A 25509-nucleotide genomic window follows, 5' to 3' on the forward strand; every position below is an offset into this window, starting at 1 on the left:
GCTGAAAAATTGAACAAGAGGCCCATGGGCCTTAACGGTCATCTGACTTTTAGCACAACACAAAGAAGTCGTTTAAAGATTTTAGCATAGTTGACCCCTGTGGTCTTGAATTTAGATCAAGGTCATTCATTTGAACAAACTTGGTAGCCCTTCATCCCAGCATGCTACAGGCCCAATATCAGGTCTCTAGGCCTCCTAGTTATTTTCAAGAAGTCGTTTAAAGATTTTAACCTATTTGACCCCTGTGACCTTGAATGAAGGTCAAGGTCATTCATTTGAACAAAGTTGGTAGTCCTTCATCATAGCATGCTGCATGCTCAATATGAGTATCCTGGACCTTTTGTTCTTGAGAAGTTTTTTAAAGATTTTAGCCTTTTTGACCCCTGTGACCTTGAATGAAGATCAAGGTCATTCATTTAAACAAACTTGACAGCCCTTCATCCATGCATGTTACAGGCCAAATATCAGGTCTCTAGGCCTCTTAGTTATTCACATGAAGTTGTTTAAAGGATTTTTAGCCTATTTGACCCCTTTGACCTTGAATGAAAGTAAAGGTCATTCACTTGAACAAACTTGGTAGCCCTTCATCCCAGCATGCTACAGGCCAAATATCAGTACCCTGGGCCTTCCAGGTCTTGAGCCTTTTTGACCTCTGTGACCTTGAAGAAAGGTCAAGGTCATTCATTTGAACAAACTTGGTAGCCCTTCATCCCAGCATGCTACAGGTTAAATATCAGTATCCTGGGCCTTTTGGTTATTGAGAAGAAGTCGTTTGAATGAAAAGTTTACGCACAGCGCACGGTATGATGACAATAGGTCATCCTGACCCTTCAGGTCAGATGACCTAAAAATGAAGGGACAGATAAAAGGACCAAAAAACATGTCCAAAAAATTATTGCACAGAGTAAACCATTAATCAATTTCCGACGAAACTAGAACACTGACATGTCAGAAAGGGCCCCGCTATGTGTCCGACGTGCTTAAGTGGAAAAGTAGTATTTTGACAACGAATTCTTCCGTGTTAGCTATATGTTGCTAATAAATAATTAATGTCAACATTAATTGGGAAACCGATGATGGTACATTATTATAATTCTTTGACAAAAGTCTTCCAAGTATTTAACTTGAATCCTGATTCCAAGCTAACATTACATTAAGAGCATACAATTAACTCAAATAAATTTGACCTTGACCTTTGACTTAGTAACCTTGGCCCATGACCTTACCTTTGGACAGTCAACTCCTTGTTTAATTCTGAACAACTTTGCATCATAATGTTATAACAAAATGTTTATCAGTTAAGAGCAACAACATTGTGATTTTTTTAAATGTTAAAATCCAAGATGGCCGATTTTTTAATTTAATTTCAGCCTGAAAAATTACCAAGCAGATGGATGGGGAATCATCATGTAAAATATGGGGAAAATACTCCACTCCCTTCCATCATTAATGTGCAAAAGAAAAAAAACGGACAGACGGACGGACGGACAGACGGACAACCTGATTACTATAGGGCACCCGCATCTCGATGCGGGGCCCTAATAAAATAGATAAATATAAACCTGCATAGTTTCAGTCTGTATTTTATTCAAGCAGGGTGAAAAATGAACCCTTAAAAATGAGGAGAGCGCTTATAGGGAGAGGGGCGCTTATTGGGTCGAATAAAGTAAATAAGCTAATGGATATATAGCTTGAAATATCTTACTTCCTAATACCTCCTTCATTTTAGGATAGTGGAAATCCTGGCGCAGATTCCTCAGAGGATCATGGTCATCCATATGTTTAGCAAACTTCTCATCTGTCAAGTCACAGTCAAGCTCCTTTGCAATTCGCTTAAGTTCATCACACGGATGAGGCGTGTCAAATTTTCCTCTTTTTGAAATAAGATGATGATTCTCATCTTTGGACATGATTTCTGAAATGTAAAGTTTAACACATCATTTTTAAATTCTGGTGTAAAAAAAAAAACCACAAAGTTACACATAGGACAATCTCCCTGATTCTTTTGTATGACCTTGTATTATTCACTTCTTTTCTGCTTCCTCCAAACTTTCTCCTAGAATTGAAAAATGTTCTCTCATGAAATTCCTCAGGCAAATCCACTAGTATAAAGTTGCAGACATTAAAGGTCTCTGGAAACAGCTTCTAAAATGCCATTATTCAATGCAGATTACAGAAAGTTTAACAGATAGCACAAGTGCAAATTCAAGAAAAATTTTGAAGAGTATGAATACATTGAAACATGGTTACAACAAAAATGCTTATTACAAAAATTTCATGTTTAGAATAAAATATTTTTAATTCTTTGTCAATATTCCAAAAAGATGTTTGTTTAAAAAAGAAATTAATAATTTTGTTGATCTCCCGGAGAGGTCCGTTATAATTATGTTTTTCGGTGACCAAAAAGCTTTAACATTTTCTATTTACTTGCTACGCCTTCCTGCAGTTTTTCCATGTTTCCACCTCCGAGTGTCGACCTCCCTGTGTTACAACCAGTTAATATATAAGTACATACAGATGTATATATATGTTACATACAGAAGCTAAGCCAGGACCATATGAATACATTTATAAGGATTCAAAATGCAGCTAAGCTAAATAACACTGTCAACTTACCATGTTAAATTAAAATGTTGCAATTTAATTTTTTTTAAATAGTCATTACAATAAAATTATGCAAATTCAAAATAGTAAGTAAATGATTCAATAAAATTGTTTTTATGATTTTTTTTATACTTCTCAACTTTAAATGCAAATGAATGTGGATATTATTTTAAAGTTGTCGCAGCAGTTAAGCTAACAAGCCATTGGCCTAATTAGATGACAAATGTCAACACTCAACAGCCACCAGTTGGAGTAGATGCCCATGATAACAATATACAGTTATCTTGTCAACATTTCTCTCGACATGCCATACTCAACATATAATTTGTACACAAAAACCATTATCATACACACTGCTGGGAATTTAATTCACAAGATAATATCACACATTAAAAAATATATATATTGTCTATTTATAGACAATTGGGGATGCACATTTGTAGTTATAACTTTTTTATGGCAGTTAAACACAGCTAGATTTACTAGTTACACATGTACAGATAACTATTAATTCTTATCTCGGAATCTATTCATTTTTTTTTTTTTTTTTTTTACAAATTTTATCTACAAGGCCATAAACAGTCTTTATATTCCTCATTTTGAGTATATATACATGTATATGCAGTTAATGACTAAAAACCCAAACATTTTTACCATAACAAATGCAACCTAAATTTCCTTACATATTTCACCATTAAAAACCCAACATTTTTACCATCCATTATACAATACAATCAGACTATACAGACATTGACATTTTTTCATAGTAAATTCAAACATTGCAATCTTAAAGTTTGATTCTACAAAAAACAAGAGGCCCAAAGGGCCTGCATTGCTTACCTGGTATATTTAGTAATTATTACAAAAACTCTTACAATTATAAATAGTCAAATTGGCCCCTTCTTTCACCAAACTCCTGACAGGCCCCAAACAATATGTGTACAATTTTGTTCAAACAATTTTGTTACTCCATAGAGATGCTTCCAATATAATCACTATGCTACCCAATACTTCATCTCAAATATTTGATTACAATTGTATATGGAAATAGCCGATTTGACACCTTTTTTGGACCAACCCCTCATACCCCAAGGGGCACTGTTTGATCTTGTATTGGAGAGTAATGTAGTTCTTGTATGGGAACATGATGTAGAGTATCGTAGTGGAGCGGAATTACACGTCTAATTTTAATTAGATTGAATGTATAGGGTAAGTTATACAAATACGGAGAAACTCCTCTATCTAAAAGTCATATTACTACATTAGTTACTGCAGTAGAAACGCATGTAAGCAATATAACACCAGTATAACGAACACCTGCTTAATAAGGCTACTTCCATATGGTCTCAAGTGGTTACTTAACACACAACTTTATAGGCTGAGGTTTGACTGTACCTATGTATACCGACCTTCCAGAGATATCAATGGAAGCACACATATTATTTTATACGGCCTTTTCTCAGACATATTTTACTGTCAGATATTATCACCAAATATTCTAATTTAGCCTACGAAAATCTAGAACATTTACTACACTAAGGAACATTTCTGAAATCAACAGGTAAATTCATTCCTATAGCAACATCATTTTTTTTTTATCTCAGAACTGTTTGTAATGGAAAATTTACTGTAACAACACATATATAGCTGCCACAGCTGTTGCTAACATGCAACAAGCATTGCAATCAACCTGGAATAAAAAAAAGAATCATTTCTACGCAACTGTTGCATTACCATACACTAGATGATGCAAGTCACAATATTAACCATAATATGATGCTGAATACACCATCAAATGCTACACGACAGTCAAGCTATTTAAAGTATACATATATATGTCCATTGTTGATAGCATGTGTTGCTTATATGAAAGATCAAAGTCAATTTATTAAATTTTCAAAATTTCTACTCACCTGTAATTATTAATCATACGAGTTATTTACAAGATAAACATTCCTAAAGGTGATTCGTAATAAATAACATAAAATTATATGTAAATTACTAATTAATTGATTACTGTTTAAAAAATTTTATATTATGTACCATGAGCACTGAACAGCAAAATATAAGTTTTATGACTAAAAGCACATAATTTTATATATATATGTATGTATGCAAACTAAAAATACCATTCAACTACCTAAAATTCTTCAGTTCAATAAACTTGAATTATAAATGCTTCATGGCCATAATACAAAGCAGATATATTACTAGGAACAATTTTTAGATATTTTTTATTTACTTGGTTTCTTAAATTGTAATTGATTATCAATTTTATAAAGCTTTTTCATTTTTTTTTTTTTTTTAAGTATCGGTCTAGCTACTATCCTTGAAGAAGAGAGGGACTATTTAACTTGAGTCTTCACATACTTTTTGCATTTATTTCATTAAACTTTAATCTTTCTTATTTTAAATCATAATTTCATGCATCATGTTTATAAACTATCAAAATCCAAGATGGTGGGTCCAATAAGTCTAAAATAGCATCATGCACAACAAAGGGCCAAAGCATCCTTGATACAGAAGCATTGTTTTTCCTGCCTTTATTTGGGGCTGAAATAAGGCCCCATTCCCAATTGTATTTCTTGTTATTTTTTCCCAAATCTATGTCTAAATTTCCCAAATTAGTGAGTTGATGTGTATTTTGTGCGACAAAACTAATTTTTTTAGGAAATCCCAAGTCTGAATGTCGTATTTTAGTAACCATTCTTACACTTGATTCTTTGAGAAGCATAATTGTCTATTCTGCCTTTTCCAAAATTTCCATAAACATGTTCAAATTTTTCATTTCCTACTTTTATCGCACAAAATTTCCCAATTTTCACCAGGTGGCAATTTCCCAAAATACCCAGGAAAAACACTGAGAAGCTCAGGCAGAGCCACAGTTCTTATATCCACCCCAGGACTATCTCATTGTATGTCAGAATTAAATGTGGAGGCTCTGTATGTGAACAGAATGAGCAGGTAGTTTTTTTGTTTGAGAATCTACATATCAAAATTGAAACAGATCCCTTTTCGACTTTCGGAGAAATAGTGGTTACAAACATCAACTATCAAAATACAAGATGGCTGCCATTGTCAGCCATCTTGATGACTGATCTGTCCCAAAATGCACTTATAATGCACAACTATGGTCATAGGACCTACATGTATCAATGAAATTTGAAAATTATATTCCGTACTATGCAAATACTTTCTCAAATGTATAACAGACAAACAAAGGTAAAAAGGTGATTTAAAATTAGCCCACCAACTGATGATGGTTGCTAAACAATCACCGCTACCGATACGAACCAATGCAAACAAGGCCGAAAAAGCTCATGGCACAATCTAAAGAAAAATGATATTTCAGTTATACTTGATGGATTTTGATACAGATTTCCATAAAAGCATATTGAAAAATAAATTGAACATGCAACAACTTTTATATCAAGCTTCCCCTACCAATGGAGAATGACATTGCAATATATGTAGCCACAGTCACATATTTTTGCATAAAGTGAAAGTAAAAATGTTCGATGTTTTTCTGGTTATGTATTCAATGTCAGCAAGGTTTGGATTCTAATATATAAAAAAAAATGTTTTAGCAGTAATTTAATGCATACTCACAATATGCAATTCAAAAATAACACATTGATAAAAAATCAGTTGTCCGAGTTTCGCTGTGTCAGGGTAGATAACTCTTTCATATTTATCTGTCATGTAAACTATACTGGTCAGCGACCAATTCTCGCCATCGCATGTTAATTTGTATGATTACACACAAATTTTATCAGAATGTATAATTTTATTTATGATATTTTGTTTTTAACTATGTATACAAATACACATGTGATGGCGAGAATTGGTACTTGGCGAGAATTGGTTGCCTGCCAGTATAGTTCATTAAACAATAGCGCTGGATCAATATATCGATATACCGATACGTATCGGTTTTCGGCAGTGTATCGAATATCGATGCTGTATATCGCTGTATTGTTTTAACAACTTATCCTACTGTTTTCGTTAAAGACATAGGAAATTCAAAAAAAAAAAATATTCTAAAACACCATTCAACTACAGCATTTCAATCAAAACACAGTGTTTAAAGCATCTGTGTCACCTAGATGGACAGTGTTTTTCCTGCCTATATATTTGGGGACGAAATAAGGCCCCATTCCCAATTGTATTTCTTGTTAGTTTTTCCCAAATCTATGTCTAAATTTCCCAAATCAGTGAGTTGACGCCTATTTTGTGTGACGAAACAAAAAAAATTCCGGAAGTCCCAAGTTTGAACGTTGTATTTTAGTATACATTCTTATACTTGATTCTTAGAGAAGGATAATTGTTTATTTCTACCTTTTCCAAAATTTCCATAAACACCGTTAAAATTTTTCATTTCCTACTTTTAGCGCACAAAATTTCATAATTTTCACCAATGGCGCAATTTCCCAAAATACCCAGAAAACACTGATGGATTAGAAATGTCTTTTCATAACTAAGAATACGAATTGACAGAAATTAATTAACACAGATGATAAACCCAATCAAATGTTTGGTATGTTTTTTTCCTAGTTATAGAATATTTTATCAAAGTTGTCTTTTATTGTCACAATATTCGAAATACAAGGGTCAATTGAATTTGAAGAAGAGGTCCACTGTATCGTCAATATGTATCGTGTATTGTTTCAGTGTATTGTCTATATGTATCGTATCGTTTTAGACCTTCCAATACCCAGCCCTATTAAACAAACAAATGAATGAAATAAAATATTGAATCAACTGCTGCGCTCTAAAATAGGCTTTGCCTAAAACACAAAAATTGTAGTACAGTTAACTGTCACACAGTAACTGCTGACAGTACATTCAGTGCTTTGATTAGTTGACACCATGTTAAATCGACGGATGAAAAATTCATGAGGCAGTATCAGATATATGAAACCATATACATCGTACATGTAATAAGATCTTTAGAATGATAATGATCAGTCTCTAATAAACTTCCAGTTCCAAGCGCGTTCTACTTATACACGATGAGATCATAAATAAGTTATGAAACCGAAACAAGAAAATATTCCATTATCAGAAAAATTTATTTTATAAGATTGTTATTTAAATTAATGCACCACTGTCATTGAAGAGCACTGTAACTTGTTTTATCACAACAACATGAAAACATGTTGACCTACCTTTTCGGAGCGTCTAAGGTTACCCTAATTCGGTTTTTCGCCGGAAGTAGATTGTGATACTGGCGTGTTCGATAAGCGTCACGCTGGACTACTTGAAATGGAATTTTATTTACTGTAGTTTCGTTAATTCCCTAGCAAAAGAAAATGTGACAAGCGCGTGAAAAAATAGATCCATTTATCTGTAAGTGTAGATATTTGGTTCAAGTAATTCAACTAAATACAGACAGAATTAAGTATTTTCTAAATAAAACCATTTAGACATCGAGCGCATTTTTTCAAATGCACCGGTGGGGTTTGGAAAACACCTATTTCCAAATTTAGATAACGGATGTGCTACCCGTCGTTTTAATTGACATGCGCGAATTCGCCAGTTTCTGCAAAAAAAGTTGCATTGCGGGAGATTTTGAAAACCAACACGTGGTTGACCTTCCGCTTCAAATGTAAGTTATTTTAATGTCAATACAGTATGTTGAAAGCCTGAATTATGGTACATTTCAAACTTTATATATTTTTATTGAGATATTTTGTTGGATTTCTGTAATATATGTGAGCGTGCCCGTATTTTCTGATGCCGAATTTCAAAGTCACACACAAACCTGCACATGCACACCACTGTTGATTTATATATCAAAGGACCAAAATACGATAATGATATGCTGGGTAGTGTGTAATCAGATTATGTGAATGCCGTTAAAATGGTTCTGTGTCACTGTCACTAAGTCTGCAAATACGTAGATCTATTTAGAGGTCTAGTCTCAAAATCAACAATAGATCTATTGTAACGCATTTGATATAAGATCAAAAATTATAACTGTCAACAAATAAAGTTTTATGTAAGGAAAAATCTCCCTTAAATTTGATTTATTTTTAACGGGTAATCTTTGATTTCCTCGATAGAGAACATGTTGTTCCTGAAATGGTTAGCAATGTTGAATGGCCATGTTTACGACGCGCGCGCAAAAAAAAAAAAAAAAAAAAAAAAAAAACTAAAAATTTTTTTTTTTTTTTTTTTTTGCGCGTCGTAAACCTGTGCATGGACCAAGCTCTTAGCGCTCTACCGGGACCTTATATGGTACAGTAAGTTTTCGCACTTTTCTTGTGTTGTTTGTTTTATCAACAATCCACTACTTTGATATTCATCACTTCGAACTCTTTTAACTTTGCGAGGATGTTGAGACAAAAGTTATTTCATTTGATCAGGGCTCGATTTTTTTACATTTTTTGTCACTTGCTAAATAGCAAGTGCCCTATATTTTTACTTGCTAAAATTTCTTTTTAATTGCAATGAAATCTCCGTATTCAAATCACAGTTTTGAAATTATAAATTAATTTATTTTATGCATGATGATGTGATGCGTAAAGGTATATTAACAACATGATAGTAAGACCAGTGTCCCCATATTTTCCATTACTAGTAAAACAATTTTTCAAAATCATTTCGTCATTTTTAATTATAGTTTTCATTGACAAAAAACACTTGCTAAAATATGCAAGTGCATATTTCTTTCATTTACTATTTTGGTATATCAACTTGAAAAAAAAACAAGTAAAACAACCTGAAATTCGAGCCCTGTTTGATTTGGAAAACAAATATCTTTTGTTTAAGTTTGGTATAGATATCTATGTATCATCTATCAGTAGCAGTGCCATACAGAAATAATGGATGTAATTCCAGGAATGCAGACCAAGTCAAACTCTCCCCTCGTTGTATCTGACGGCAGCTTGACTACTGGTATCCAGTCCTTCGCTAGTATATACTTAAAGATTCCAGCTTGTTTTTTACTGGTATCCAGTCCTTCGCTAGGTAAAATATATACTTAAGGATGTACTCCTCTGAGAAGTCAAAATTTTCTTGTATTAAACTATTGTTCAAATAATACAATGTGCTCAAATAACCATTAAATGTAAAAATAAAGAGACAAAAGTGTATCATATCACACATTTATGCTCAATATTTTAATTACCACGAACCCAGTAAAGATTTACAGCAAAAATTAGCTCGATACAGCTAAAAATACTGGCGCAGTGATGATTTAAATAAACACAATTTCAGTAAAAAATGGTAAAACTGTGGCTCTACTCAAAGCGAAAAAAGACACAATTTCAAAATGGCCGCCAAATGGGCCATTTCTTAAAATCCCCGTATAAAAAATCCACTAAAACTAGAAATGTAATTTTTTGACAAAATTTGCAACTGGTAACTTCCTACAGATACTGATAAATTTTATTTGAAAACCTGATAACTTCTTTGATCTATGTCGAAACGAGACTTCAACGGGACTGAAACCTCAGAAGAATACAACATTAATGTAGTAGACAGTTGTTTTATGCCTTATCAGTCAACAGTCAAAACTATTTTCCCGAGGTGTTGGGACCAACCCGATTAACTATTTCCCGAGAACGGAGGCCGAGGGAAACGGTTTATGGGGCTGGACCTCACACCAATGGGAAAGAGTTTTGACTTTTGACTGATACGACATGAAACAACTGTTTTGTTACCAGAACCGCAATCTTAAACTTATCACAGCCTCTGACGAGAAAGACTTTCGTCGAAAGAATATTTTGGTCCGACTCGCTGGTATTTATGACATCAATAATTGATGATGACGTCAACAATTACATGTAAGCATATCCAAAAGTTTCTGTCCGTCAACAGTCAGACGGGCAATTGGCCGGTCAATAGTTTCTGGGGATTTGTATATACCGGTATGTGTAACGATTTTCAAGTAATTTCATGTGAAAACTGTCGAATTTACATTATTACATTTAAACAGGTATTAAGGTAGCAATAATATGTACTAGATGTAAATGATATCCTTTGATAAAACGCTATGTGACTTATTCGCTCTTTGCACATGACAGAGTTATATGTATCTCGCTTGCGGGTATGTATCCATTGTGACGTCATTTGTTTTATGAACGAAGCTCACGTCGCTTTCTCTGAAATACCATACAATACCTACCCACAAGGGCAGATAACTCTGTAATATATACAAAGACGAAATAAGTACGATGTGATGATTTTGATGACGACGGGTGGTGGTGTTGGTGGTGGTGCGTTTTTATGTTAATTTCGTTTCGATGATGACGATGATAATGGAAGACCTATCATTTATCATTTTCATCATAGTGTAGAACAGATGGTCCATTTCATTGGATGGCCGGGCCTAACAACACTTCTTTTTCAAAAGACGACCGGAACTTCATTTCTGGATCTGCTATGAAAAAGTGTCGGGCTCACCTGCTCGATCACGTGATGACCACGTTTGTTTTCCACGGGTACTCCGGTTTCCCCCTGCAATAATACACCTCACACCAGCTTCAATTCTCACCCAAAACGGAACTGAGATTTTTTTTGTTCGGTAAATTTTCGACCAACTTCTTTTCTCTACATTGTACATTTTCCTATTTTCGACGTCATTGATCAAAAAAAACATTACAATGTAGAGTTTTGTTTATGAGTGGTATAATAATTGACAGAAAAAAATGACTAGATCTACATCATAATGGTCGCCGTCAGTTCAAGGATAATGGACATGATGGTAAAGAAATCAGTTAGAATTTTGTTTTGGCGTTCAAATATGTTTAAAGGTGCTGATTTAGAAGAATAATGCAATTTTCAAATCCCCTTGATCAAGGACGTATATATGAGACTTATAAACCCTTGCCTTGATATAATTTTATTTTAATTGATAATTAAGATGAAGTTACAACCCCAACCTCCATACAATGTAGTTTCCTGTGTATAATTATGTGTCAACAGTGAAGTTTCATGTCGCTGTTTTGCTGTTAAACAGTGATAGCCAGTGCAACTTATTACATGTATATCGTGGTGAGATTTTTTTTGTGAAAATCGGCGGGAAACATAAGACGAGGCGCGTTTTGAAAATATATATATATTTGACTTTTTTTTATATAAATTTCAAATTGATCGGACAGTTTGTGATGATATCAATATGTTGCGAAAAACGAGATTGATAGGAATTAGAACATTATAATAACCATTTAAAAAAAAATATCTTTCAACTGAATACAAATACAGTACAGGTCAGAGATTTAACACGTTAGTCCGTTTTCGTTTATTCGGAACAACCGTAATTAAATCCTGATGGACCTGCAGAATACATTGTCACAAAGCTCGCCTGGAAAACGATATAAAATCATCAGTACAATGTATATAAATAGATTCGAAAACGGCCTCTACCGGATTGGAGTATCGGTTACGGTTTAAAAACGGCCCCACTGCAATAAAAAACGGCCCCAGTTTTAAAAACGGCCCCAGTCGAAACGGCCTCACTTTTATGTACGGCAGATATAAGACAAAGTTTATGACGGAACACACTTGAGATTAATTAAAAGTAAATTTAAATGTCATGAAACATGTTTTTTGTCTATATTATTAAAGATGGTTGGTTAGGTTAATACTGGTTTACCTTACAGTATACAAGTTAAATGATGTTTCAAATGATGATTTTTTTTACGTTCTCGATCTCTAGCAAGCGTTTGATAGATCTAATATTCAAAGTAAGAAATCAATTTGTAAATGTCTTCAAAATACGTTTTAGTATGATTTCTCGTCGATTCACGTTATGGTTACGAGACGATGATATTGTTGTAAAGGGAAAGTGGCTTGCATTTAATGGGAAAATTACTTGTACTTGTTTAGTTTAGTAGAGTTTTGATATTTTGACAATACGGAGAAATATTTGAGAATGCAGTTAAAGTAAAGTAAATATATTCAAATCTTTAATAATTTGCAAAATTTTTCAAATATTTCTGTGTGTTGATTATTATACATTTGTCTGATTAAATGTTAACACTGTAAAATTTGTGGTTTTTTTTTATTTAATAAGTTTTGCTTGTAAAACATTATCTGTACAAAAACGGAATTAATGTTGGCTCCACATATCAGTATTAGAAATTACAAGAAATGTCCCTTCAATCTTTCTCATTAATTAAATAGAAAACGTCCAAATGATAGTATGCTGGAACATTTTGTTAAATATTTAGAAATCAATGCTTAAATGTTGTCAAAAAATTTAGTGATGAATTGAGCAAATGTTTGTTCTTTGTTATTTTAATTGATAATTAATTATGTGAATTTCTGATGCACTACGAAGAAAGTTTTACCCAACCTGCATACAATGTAGTTTCCTGTGTATAATTCTGTGTCAACAGTGAAGTTTCATGTCGCTGTTTTGCTGTTAAACAGTGATAGCCAGTGCAACTTATTATAGTATATCGTGGTGATTTTTTGTGAAAATCGCGGGAAACATAAGACGAGGCGCGTTTTGAAAATATATATCTATTTGACTTTTTTTATATAAATTTCAACTGATTCGGACAGTTGGTGATGATATTAATATGTTTGCAAAAACGAGATTGATAGGAATTAGAACATTATAATAACCATTAAAAAAAATATCTTTCAACAATCGTGTTGAATACAAATACAGGTCAAATGATTTACAGGTCATCTAATGTATAAATGTTTTCGTTTATTCGGAACACCTGTTTCGACCGTTTGTTGAAAATCATTATTTCCAGTATATTGTCACAAAGCTCGCCTGAAAACGTATAAAATCATCAGTACATATATAATATAATCGAAAACGGCCCCTTCCGGATTCATGCCCGGACCTTTTCGACGGGGTAAATGTTTACCCCGACACAAGATTTCCAAGATGGCGTCAAAAGAAAACACTTTACGGAATGAAAAGAAACACAGGTTCGACCTGCCCCCTCCACTGAATACTGACCGGACAAAGATGGATAGCAGGATGCCAAGCTTTCAAGAGAACACATTTACACATAATGCAAACGACACTTCGGTAAAGGAATACAAAAATGCGCGAGAATATGCCCAGGCACTACAGCCATGGCTGTACCAGTACAAACTTTGGAGTTTTCTAAGTTCGTCACCGTCAATGTTTCCGTATCAGATGATGAACTGTATGCCTCCTGTCAGTCCAATCAACAGCTCTTTACCAAGGGGAGCGGGGAACCCGTTTCCGGCAAATATCCTTAACATGCCGACCCCCGGGGGACGAACTCCGACCCCACCCACTTTAGGAAACAGAGGAAGGCCTGGTGTTGCAACTGCAAACCTTATCCGAGGTTAGTTAATTGATAGGACGGTCATGCATACCTATGTATCGCACATGTAAACAATTGCTTACTGACAGACATCCTCGATGATCCAGGAGTTATTATCACTGACGTTATAACTACCCGTGTCAAACTATTTCATTCGTCATATCAAAACTGAAGGTAACTAACAAATGTTGCAAGTTTTAATTGTACATAGTGATACGGTCGCCTTCTGGGGCGGGGGACCAGTCAGTCTGGGGTTGCGGGTCAAGTCCGGCTGGCGCTCATATTACACAAATACCTGTAGTGTATAACTGTATATTATAATTAACAAGCCACAATGTCCTCCAATTGTTCCTAAATGAAACCCATTTTTTACAGGCACTGAGTATACCATCCCATCGTTGTGGAAGAGAGTGTTGGCCGAGCTGGTGGACTTTGCTGTGCTGTTTTATATGAAGATTATAGTGACTGTGATTATACTAAGACAGATGGGATATCTGTAAGTGTTTAATATAGCTAACGAGAGGGTGTGAAATGAAGTCACAAGCCAACGGGCATTTTATAAATTTGACATCCATAAAATACCCCTCGGCTTGTGATGTTCAACCCGAGACCTACCCATTATTTCATATCCAATACACAATCGTACAAAATAAAAATATATTTAGAAAGAAAAGATTGTGTATTGGATATGGGATAATGGGTAGGTCTCGGGTTGGACATTACAAGCCAAGGGGCATTTTATAGATGTGACATCCATAAAATACCCCTCGGCTAAATATATTTTTATTCAGTAGTCAGCAAATACAGATACATATGCAACAGTCTTATTTCATTCTCTAATAATTCATGAATTAATATTTTGTATCAATATTAATAAATATTTGTATAAATATTACATTTTTGAATCTCATTCAATACACAATCTCATTCCACAACAAAAAAATGAATAATGAAACTCTATCCAGTAGCTATAGGATCATTGATATATATGTTTAATTATCAGGTTTGGAACTGTTTTAGCTGATGTTTCTAATGTTAATAATAATTATTTAGCTTACAATATCTTGTTTTATTTCAAAAATCTAAAAAAAATTAAGAAAAAATCAGCTCTTTTTCTTTGAAATGAATATAATATTTAAAATCAGAGGAGTCAAACTCCCCTATATTTCGCCAAACTTTTCCCCTATTTTGAAAAAGGGTGGTTTCCTCCCAAACCTAGATTAATCCCTGACTAAAATCAACCTTTGTTTGTTTACCTTTCAGACGAGATGACAACAATATATTAGATGTTCATCTAGATCTTGTACCTGTGTTAGATTTTGCAAAAGTCGACTTAGATGAAGCACTCAACTTTACGTCAGAAATAATAGCACTGGAGATTGTTAATAGGGTTTTCATCACTCTTTTTGAGGTATGTACTCTCTAGATTTGTATTATATGAATTCAGTAATTTAAATGCTGCCATGTAATTATATATAATTATCCCAGCAATTACAGTATGAAGGGAGGTAACTCATATCATATTATCTTTGATTGCATTATGAAGATTTAACGTCTTTGAATAACTTTAATTAATTATAGGGTATAAATCATAAAGTGTATTTTTAGATTATCAATGACGAGTCTCAAGTGACATTTTCTTATCGCCTTTTCTCCACCGTTGTGTGTTGTTCGTCGTCTGTTCGGAAACAATCAAAATTTTTTTACTTCTTTTCCAAATCTACTGAAGTAAATTTAATTAATTTTCGTTCTTTTCAGACCCTCTGTATACGTCAAGGTTATGGGTCAATAGGTGGTGCCACTCCAGGAAAGAGAATTCTGGGATTGAAGGTGGTATCATGTGAGGAAGTGATTGTTCCACCTCATTTTCGGAATGGTGTAGTCATAGTTATACCAGCACAAAACGTTGGCATGATCAGGTATGTGCATGAATTTAATTATGGCACGCCACAAAGTCAGGGAATTATATTATTATTTGGTCTGATTATTTGATTAAAACATAATTTTTAAAGTATTGAGACATGTATAGTGATAGTGTATCATTGCAGTACTGTTTAAGAACCTAGCATGCTTATATCAGGGTACATAGTTTCATTAACATTCTTAATTTAATTCACCATAGAAAAAAATCATTACAGAGGTCCTGAAAAACCCTGCAATCCTAAACATTTTGTGATCAATGTAATCCTATGGAGAATTTCTAGTTAAGGAATTTTCTATTCTAATTTATTTTACTAGATTATCTCCCCTTCGTTTGAGACTTGTATTCCGATATTCAAATATATTTTATATTCACATTTTTGATTATCATTGTTCATTTTTGTAAACTTAAACATAAATACCCAGATATTTGAACTTAAATATGAGTTTCCTTATTATTTTATAATGCTGAACTAGTGATATGATTTTAAACATATCCTGTTATATTTTCGTTTCACATTTCAGTGCCCTGGTCAGATCAACAATAAAGAATTTTACGATGGCCTTTTTATTCCCCGCCTGTTTCACTGTTTTCTTTTTCCGACATAATCGAGCAGCCTATGATGTAATAGCAAAGACAATAGTTGTTCAAGCTCCGAATCCTCAACAGCAACAGCAACCTCAGCAGTGATCGGAACCGGATATTACACGGGTAACGCAACAAAACCAGTGTATGGAGTGTCAAAGTTAGAAACACACACGAGTCTTTGGTAATACTCATATTAGGCTCCAATGTTCTCTGCAGAGTGGGGATTAAACTCTTCTCATATTGGGCTCCAATGTTCTCTGCAGTGTGAGGCTTGATCTCCTCTTATATTAGGCTCCAATGTTCTCTGCAGTGTGAGGCTTGACCTCCTCTCATATTGGGCTCCAATGTTCTTTGCAGTGTGAGGCTTGAACTCCTCTCATATTGGGCTCCAATGTTCTTTGCAGTGTGGGGCTTGAACTCCTCTCATATTGGGCTCCAATGTTCTCTGCAGTGTGAGGCTTGAACTCCTCTCATATTAGGCTCCAATGTTCTCTGCAGTGTGAAGCTTGAACTCACTCATATTGGGCTCCAATGTTCTCTCTGCAGTGTGAGGCTTGAACTCCTCTCATATTAGGCTCCAATGTTCTCTGCAGTGTGGGGCTTGAACTCCTCTCATTTTCGGCTCCAATGTTCTCTGCAGTGTGGGGCTTGAACTCCTCTCATATTAGGCTCCAATGTTCGCTGTAGTGTGGGGCTTTAACTCCTCTCATATTTGGCTCCAATGTTCTCTGTAGTGTGGGGCTTGAACTCCTCTCATTTTGGCCTCCAATGTTCTCTGCAGAGTGGGGATTAAACTCCTCTCATTTTGGCCTCCAATGTTCTCTGCAGTGTGAGGCTTGAACTCCTCTCATATTAGGCTCCAATGTTCTCTGCAGTGTGAGGCTTGAACTCCTCTCATATTGGGCTCCAATGTTCTCTGCAGTGTGAGGCTTGAACTCCTCTCATATTTGGCTCCAATGTTCTCTGCAGTGTGAGGCTTGAACTCCTCTCATATTGGGCTCCAATGTTCTCTGCAGTGTGAGGCTTGAACTCCTCTCATATTGGGCTCCAATGTTCTTTGCAGTGTGAGGCTTGAACTCCTCTCATATTGGGCTCCAATGTTCTTTGCAGTGTGAGGCTTGAACCTCCTCTCATATTGGGCTCAATGTTCTCTGCAGTGTGGGGCTTGAACTCCTCTTATATTCGGCTCCAATGTTCTCTGCAGTGTGGGGCTTGAACTCCTCTCATATTGGGCTCCAATGTTCTCTGCAGAGTGGGGATTAAACTCCTCTCATATTGGGCTCCAATGTTCTCTGCAGCGTGAGGCTTGAACTCCTCTCATATTAGGCTCCAATGTTCTCTGCAGTGTGAGGCTTGAACTCCTCTCATATTTGGCTCCAATGTTCTCTGCAGTGTGAGGCTTGAACTCCTCTCATATTAGGCTCCAATATTCTCTGCAGTGTGGGGCTTGAACTCCTCTCATATTGGGCTCCAATGTTCTCTGCAGTGTGGGCTTGAACTCCTCTCATATTAGGGCTCCAATGTTCTCTGCAGTGTGAGGCTTGAACTCCCTCATATTGGGCTCCAATGTTCTCTGCAGTGTGAGGCTTGAACTCCTCTCATATTAGGCTCCAATGTTCTCTGCAGTGTGGGGATTGAACTCCTCTCATATTGGGCTCCAATGTTCTCTGCAGTGTGAGGCTTGATCTCCTCTTATATTGGCTCCAATGTTCTTGCAGTGTGAGGCTTGACTCCTCTCATATTGGGCTCCAATGTTCTTTGCAGTGTGAGGCTTGAACTCCTCTCATATTGGGCTCCAATGTTCTCTGCAGTGTGGGGCTTGAACTCCTCTCATATTGGGCTCCAATGTTCTCTGCAGTGTGAGGCTTGAACTCCTCTCTCATGAGTACCTCTCATATTAGGCTCCAATGTTCTCTGCAGTGTGAGGCTTGAACTCCTCTCATATTGGGCTCCAATGTTCTCTGCAGTGTGAGGCTTGAACTCCTCTCATATTAGGCTCCAATGTTCTCTGCAGAGTGGGGCTTGAACTCCTCTCATATTGGGCTCCAATGTTCTCTGCAGTGTGGGGCTTGAACTCCTCTTATATTAGGCTCCAATGTTCTCTGCAGAGTGGGAATTTTACTCTTCTCATATTGGGCTCCAATGTTCTCTGCAGTGTGAGGCTTGAACTCCTCTCATATTGGGCTCCAATGTTCTCTGCAGTGTGAGGCTTGACCTCCTCTCATATTAGGCTCCAATGTTCTCTGCAGTGTGAGGCTTGAACTCCTCTCATATTAGGCTCCAATGTTCTCTGCAGTGTGAGGCTTGAACTCCTCTCATATTAGGCTCCAATGTTCTCTGCAGTGTGAGGCTTGAACTCCTCTCATATTAGCTCCAATGTTCTCTGCAGTGTGAGGCTTGAACTCCTCTCATATTGGGCTCCAATGTTCTCTGCAGTGTGAGGCTTGAACTCCTCTCATATTAGGCTCCAATGTTCTCTGCAGTGTGAGGCTTGAACTCCTCTTATATTAGGCTCCAATGTTCTCTGCAGTGTGAGGCTTGAACTCCTCTCATATTGAGCTCCAATGTTCTCTGCAGTGTGAGGCTTGAACTCCTCTCATATTTGGCTCCAATGTTCTCTGCAGTGTGAGGCTTGAACTCCTCTCATATTGGGCTCCAATGTTCTCTGCAGTGTGAGGCTTGAACTCCTCTCATATTGGGCTCCAATGTTCTCTGCAGTGTGGGGCTTGAACTCCTCTCATATTGGGCTCCAATGTTCTCTGCAGTGTGAGGCTTGAACTCCTCTCATATTGGGCTCCAATGTTCTCTGCAGTGTGAGGCTTGAACTCCTCTCATATTGGGCTCCAATGTTCTCTGCAGTGTGAGGCTTGAACTCCTCTCATATTAGGCTCCAATGTTCTCTGCAGTGTGAGGCTTGAACTCCTCTCATATTGGGCTCCAATGTTCTCTGCAGTGTGGGGCTTGAACTCCTCTCATATTGGGCTCCAATGTTCTCTGCAGGTGGGGATTTTACTCCTCTCATATTAGGCTCCAATGTTCTCTGCAGAGTGGGGATTAAACTCTTCTCATATTGGGCTCCAATGTTCTCTGCAGTGTGAGGCTTGAACTCCTCTCATATTAGGCTCCAATGTTCTCTGCAGTGTGAGGCTTGAACTCCTCTCATATTGGGCTCCAATGTTCTCTGCAGTGTGAGGCTTTGAACTCCTCTCTCTGCAGTGTGAGGCTTGAACTCCTCTCATATTAGGCTCCAATGTTCTCTGCAGTGTGAGGCTTGAACTCCTCTCATATTAGGCTCCAATGTTCTCTGCAGTGTGAGGCTTGAACTCCTCTCATATTAGGCTCCAATGTTCTCTGCAGTGTGAGGCTTGAACTCCTCTCATATTGGGCTCCAATGTTCTCTGCAGTGTGAGGCTTGAACTCCTCTCATATTGGGCTCCAATGTTCTCTGCAGTGTGAGGCTTGAGCTCCTCCTCTCATATTGGGCTCCAATGTTCTCTGCAGTGTGAGGCTTGACCTCCTCTCATATTGGGCTCCAATGTTCTCTGCAGTGTGAGGCTTGAACTCCTCTCATATTCTTGAGGGGCTCCAATGTTCTCTGCAGGTGAGGCTTGACCTCCTCTCATATTGGGCTCCTATGTTCTCTGCAGTGTGGGGCTTGTATTCCTCAGATCATTTTGGCTCTTATGTTCTCTGCAGGAGTGGGTCATAAAAGCTTTGAACTCTTTTACATTGTATTTTGAAAGTTGAAGTTTTCTATTTCTGACAGGAAATAGGTGATGATATATCTTATAAGAGAATATATATACAGGTAGTATCACAAAGAGTTTAATGATCAAATGTTAATCATTCCATAGTGTTGTTTCTGTTGCCCTCAATCTAGTCATTCAATGTAATATATTAAATGTTACTTGTTCATATCTGTACAAAGTCAAAGTACCGTATTCAACCCAATAAGTGCCCTCCCCACTTTTTTAGGCCTCAATTTCACTTAAATGTATCTCAAATTAAATGCAGACTGAAACTTTGTGTATGAAAACTGTGGCTTTTCTGTTTGATTTCTTTTGCAAATTGTTTGATGGCCAAAATCAGCCCAAAATTAGGTCCTATAAGCAGATCTTCATTTGTTTTGCAATGTTTTAAGTGCTCTGGGCGCTTATTTGGGTGAATACAAATCTCTTATGTATATAGCAGTTATTTGTGTGTAAAAAAAGTGACAATGAAATGCTGCTAGCTACATATATATTCATCACACCTAGACTGGAAATTTGATATGTTGCATCGTTGGAGACCCACAATTGATTGTATTATCAAAAGTGTAGCTATCAAGTAATTCAATCAACATTGAGTCTCTGACGATGCATGGATTATAATGTTTTTCAAATTATGTTTTGTTATTTATTGAATATCATCCTGACGGTATATTTAGACACGATGGTTAGATTACTGGTATTGATATCTCCCATGTGTTAAGTTGATGATTTGTAGTAATTTGTTAACATAACTATATTAGTTACCCAAAGCGTCTGATTTTATTGTTATCAAATTATACTATAATTGTTTCACTCTTTGTTTTTCCTTGAGCACTACTGCTTCAGAAAAGATTTTATTAGCCCACCATCATCATATGGTGGCCTGTTCAAATCGCCTTTTATACATGGTCCGTATTTCTAAAATTTTATATGTAGGTTCCCCTAGGTCCCTAGGTCCCTAGTTGTGAATATTGCATTTTGGGACCTATCGGTCAACAAGATGACTCACAGGCAGCCATCTTAGATTTTGATTGATGAAGTTATAAATGTTCAGCTGCAATTCTGAATGTTTGTACACATGACACATCATATGAGTACATGTTTTGTTTTATTTCATCATACATAGTGATATTATATTGTATTTATGTATTGAATTAATAATTTTGTTTTTATTATTTCAAATTATAAAATGTTATTTATTTGATAAATATTAACAATCTGATTAAAGATGCTCATTATCACAGTTCATAATTAACAGAGTAGATAATGGACACAGAGTTTTTAATTAGATTTAAATATTAATATTAAGTATAATAAGCAGATATTGTGATTCTGTAGATGAAAGTTAAATCTTATAAGAGACCTCAGAACCAAATGGTTTTCCATAGACAATAATTTTTAGTGTTACCACTCCAGGTTGATTTTTTCCCTGTGTCTGGTCCTTTGCTGCCAATTTCAACGAAGGTCATTTCATACAACATACACATGTGAATATTTTAAAGATTTACCATCTTGCTACAATTTTTCATGGGAGCTGCTATCCTGTATTGAATTTTGCACTAAAAAATTACAAAAATTTTGAGAGAAAAAATAGCCTTGATTATCTCCCCTTGAAAAAAGTCTTGAAATAATTAAAAAATTTCTATGCTTATTTTACATCTACAATGTATATGTATTGCCCAACCTACACATTAAAATGTTAAAACTGATATTACCTAAGTACCGAACCAGCAGGCTCTGACCCATTAATCTCTCTATAAAAGGGTATCCCGAATTTGCATATTACAGAGATATCTGCACTTTCGGGTAAGTATTGATTGTGACGTCATATGTTTGGGAGCATACATCATATGTTTCGGAGAAAACGACGTGAATTGCGCTCACAAAATAATAATGTAACAATCGATACCTAACCACAAGGGAGCTAACTCTGTAATATGCAAAGACAGAATTTCCAGAAATTGATTTATGGTTTGGTTCTGTGGTTTCTATGAAATTGAAATCATAAAATTTTATGTGAGAAAATTTATTTATACTTTATTGTGATTCATTTAAGGGTTATGTCCCCTTATAATGGAACTCTTGAATAAAACAGTAAGCCATTATTCGTATTTGTCTATGTTGTTTCTGTTCTTGGTTTAGTTTTAACTGTGTCCTATTTCTAACCAATAAGCGTCATGTAAGGACATGCCAGGTTTTTCGGTGGAGGAAAGCCAGAGTACCCAGAGAAAAACCACCGACCAATGGTCAGTAGCTGGCCACTGCCCCACATGGAATTCAAACTGGTGACCATGAAGTGGAGGGTAATGTGGTAATATGTCGAGAGGGCCCTCTTTTCTGTACTGATAGTTCACAAAGATCTTTTTGATTTGATAGAGAGATTGAATTTGTTATACAGTGTACAGGTGGTTATGAAACTGGTCATAATCTTTACAATTTTCACTTCAAAAGAAAAATTGAATTTTTGGTGATTTTAAATTTCTTTTCGTGATCTAGATGTCAGGGTATTTATGAATCAACCATTTCTCAATATTCCATGAATCAAAATTTCATGATAATATTTTAGTCCGGGCTGCAAAATCGTGAAAATGTTATCCTAAAATAACCAGCTATGCATTTTTTCATTTCATGAAAATAATACTTATGTTCGGGCCGTGAAATCACAAAAATATAATTACTGAGAAAATAATTAACACGCTATATACTTTAACTTGATCCCTCTGCCGATACATCATACCATTATAAAATACCTACAGGACTGTGGAAACCTCCGCCTTCAATTAACTACTTTATTTTGAGTATCAAATATGATAAAATTAAGACTCAAACACTCTGATGGTTGCCAATATTTATTAAACAATATTTAAACCAACATGGGTCGGTCATGATGTGACCTGATTTTCCAACACTTTTAGTTCTAACCGTTCTATCCTCAAGCTAACAACACTATTATAATAGAACACAAATCACAAGGTTAAAACGTTCATCCATACTGTTGTGACGACAATACAAGTAAACAGGACACAAATACAGGTGTATACATATCGTATCTATTCCGTTTTTGCATATTACAGAGTTGGCTCCCTTGCATGGTAGGTATCGATTATAACGTCATTATTTTGTAAACGAAATTCATGTTTGTTTCATTCGTAAAGTATGACCTTACACTCGCAAACACATTACGTCACAATCAATACCTACCCACAAGGGCAGATAACTCTGTAATATGCAAAAATACAGAAAACAATAACATATAGCTACAGAATACATCAACTTCATCCATATTTGAATACTCAATTTTCCAATCGACTTGGAAATCAAGAATGCAAAATTTGTAGATGTCCTATGTACTTCAGACCTAAATGACTAGTTTCAAAATTGATGCTATTATTAGCATTAACAGTTATATATTTTTGCAATGTCATTATAATAAATTATGGTAATATCACTTATATATTAGAAGCGAAGATCAACAATTTTGACAAAAAGTTCAAATCTAATTTTTCGTTATTATCAACATAATTATGACACATTAATGTGTTTATTAATTCGACAATATCTCAGAAACACAGTCAAGTGATGAAGGGAGACAATTCTATCATGGAGGATATAGTATATACGTAGAAGGGATCATACTAAATCTGCCATTATTTTCATTTTTCATTTTCATTTTCAAGACACCCTCAGAAACCACAGTGTCAAAACTGCATAAAGTTATAATCTTATTTTTTTCTGAAGTCTGATCACCATGGTAACAGATGATAGGGAAAATGAATAATGCAAAAAACTGTATTTGACCCTATACACACACCTACAACAGTTTTGAAGCCTAAATTTTTACTAACCGTGAATTGAATGCGGAAAATATGTAACCAATAGTTCTGTATGACTTCTTTTGCAAATTCATTTATGGCTTACTTTCGTTTAGTGAAAAGGTTGCCTTAAGTGCCCCCAATTTTTTCCTAATTATTTAGGCATGCTGCGTGCTTATTTGGTCGAAATACAGTTTTTTTCGTGGCTATCAAATCCGATATCAATATCTGGTTTATTGAAATAATTCAATCATGAATAAATGTGCATTACGGTATTAAGATATATCTTAAATTTTACAAGACTCCATGTAATATTTTTCTGATAAGGGCTATTCTTTTTAGGGATCTTTGCGATAGAAATTATGTTGTAATCAAAATCCAAAAAGTTTGAATTTCAACATATGTTTTACACCAACTATATATATCTCAATAATTCAACACTGTGATATCAATGAAAGACAAATTACACATGACTGTATACAAAACTTACATTTGTCTAAACTTGAACGTCAGAGAAGTCTTAATATAAAGTTATACATGACTAACCCATTCATGCCTGAAGACATATTTAGATTATTCTAATTCAAAGTTTGGAATAGCCCATTTTTGAATTTCAAGGTTGGATGAGTTAACGAGTAACCAATGTTAATGTTACATCTTAGACTAGTTAAGTCTCATTTTAAGTCATTCACCCCTGTAGACACATTTAAGCTCTTCCAAATCAAAAGATGGAATAGTTCATTGTGAATTTTCAGGGGTGAATGGGTTTATGTGCAATTTTGTATTTATAGATTTCAAGAAAATAAAAGTTTCCAAACATTCTCTTGTTATGTTAAATTATTACCCTTTAAATCCTGTTGTAGCCTTTGCATTGCGATTAAATTCTGCTTCATTTAACCAAACAAATTATTTTTTTCTGACCACCATTTTCTATAATTCTGTTTAAACTTAATTGTTGTAGAGGAGTAATTAAATCTAAACTTAAATGTAATAACTGATAACATTCTAATTTCAAATACAGTCGAAACTCGTTATCTCGAAATTCAACGTACCAACGAAAATAATTCGACTCATCCGGAATTTCGACTCAAGCGATTTTGAGATAACGAGTTTCGACTGTACTATTAACTGAATATTAAATGGTAAAATGTTGTTTACATGTCAAAAACTGTTGTAGGGTTTGGGTTTAGTAAGTTTAATGTCCTATTAATTAACAGCCAGGAGTGCCCGGAGAAAAACCACCGACCAGCTCAGAGCTGTTACAAACTTTTACGAAATCAATTGGCTGTTAGTTGATTATTTATCGGAAAACACTTAAAACTTTTTAGACATCCACAATAAAACTTTCTGAAACACGGAGTCTGTTAATTACCAACTGTTGTTATTTATGATATAAACTTGCTTTTGGAAGTCTCTACCTAATTAAATTTTCTTAAATTTCATTATTTTTCTGCTACAATTTTCTGTAACATTATTACATGTTAAACAAAACCTAAAATATCACAAAATCATCACAAACGTTTACTCATATAACAGGTATTTGGCATGATGGCAAAATATCACAATTCTCC

At 35.2% G+C, this 25509-nt stretch overlaps 2 protein-coding genes across 5 annotated transcripts in view; one reads left to right on the plus strand and one right to left on the minus strand.

Moving 5' to 3' along the window:
* The window catches only part of LOC138308493 (kynureninase-like), a 30225-nt gene extending 22402 nt beyond the window's left edge, over positions 1-7823 (minus strand). For 3 of the 4 annotated variants that reach the window (XM_069249499.1, XM_069249498.1, XM_069249497.1), the window contains exons 1-2: positions 2428-2500; positions 1706-1915 (exon numbers count right to left, since the gene is read on the minus strand). In XM_069249499.1, the coding sequence (XP_069105600.1) occupies positions 1706-1915; positions 2428-2455 (238 nt within the window). In that variant the 5' untranslated portion in view covers positions 2456-2500. Of the gene's footprint in view, positions 1-1705; positions 1916-2427; positions 2501-7772 lie in introns of those variants that run through there. The other variant, XM_069249500.1, reaches the window with a different exon arrangement.
* A 5508-nt stretch (positions 7824-13331) lies between these two features.
* On the plus strand, positions 13332-16842 carry LOC138308891 (protein FAM8A1-like). The gene is made up of 5 exons (XM_069249935.1): positions 13332-13889; positions 14244-14364; positions 15132-15279; positions 15627-15787; positions 16314-16842. The coding sequence occupies exons 1-5, from the start codon at positions 13403-13405 to the stop codon at positions 16477-16479; spliced, it is 1083 nt and encodes a 360-aa protein (XP_069106036.1). The 5' UTR covers positions 13332-13402; the 3' UTR covers positions 16480-16842.
* Positions 16843-25509: the final 8667 nt, after the last annotated feature.

This window comes from Argopecten irradians, chromosome 15, assembly GCF_041381155.1.
Source record: "Argopecten irradians isolate NY chromosome 15, Ai_NY, whole genome shotgun sequence".
NCBI lineage: Eukaryota > Metazoa > Mollusca > Bivalvia > Pectinida > Pectinidae > Argopecten > Argopecten irradians.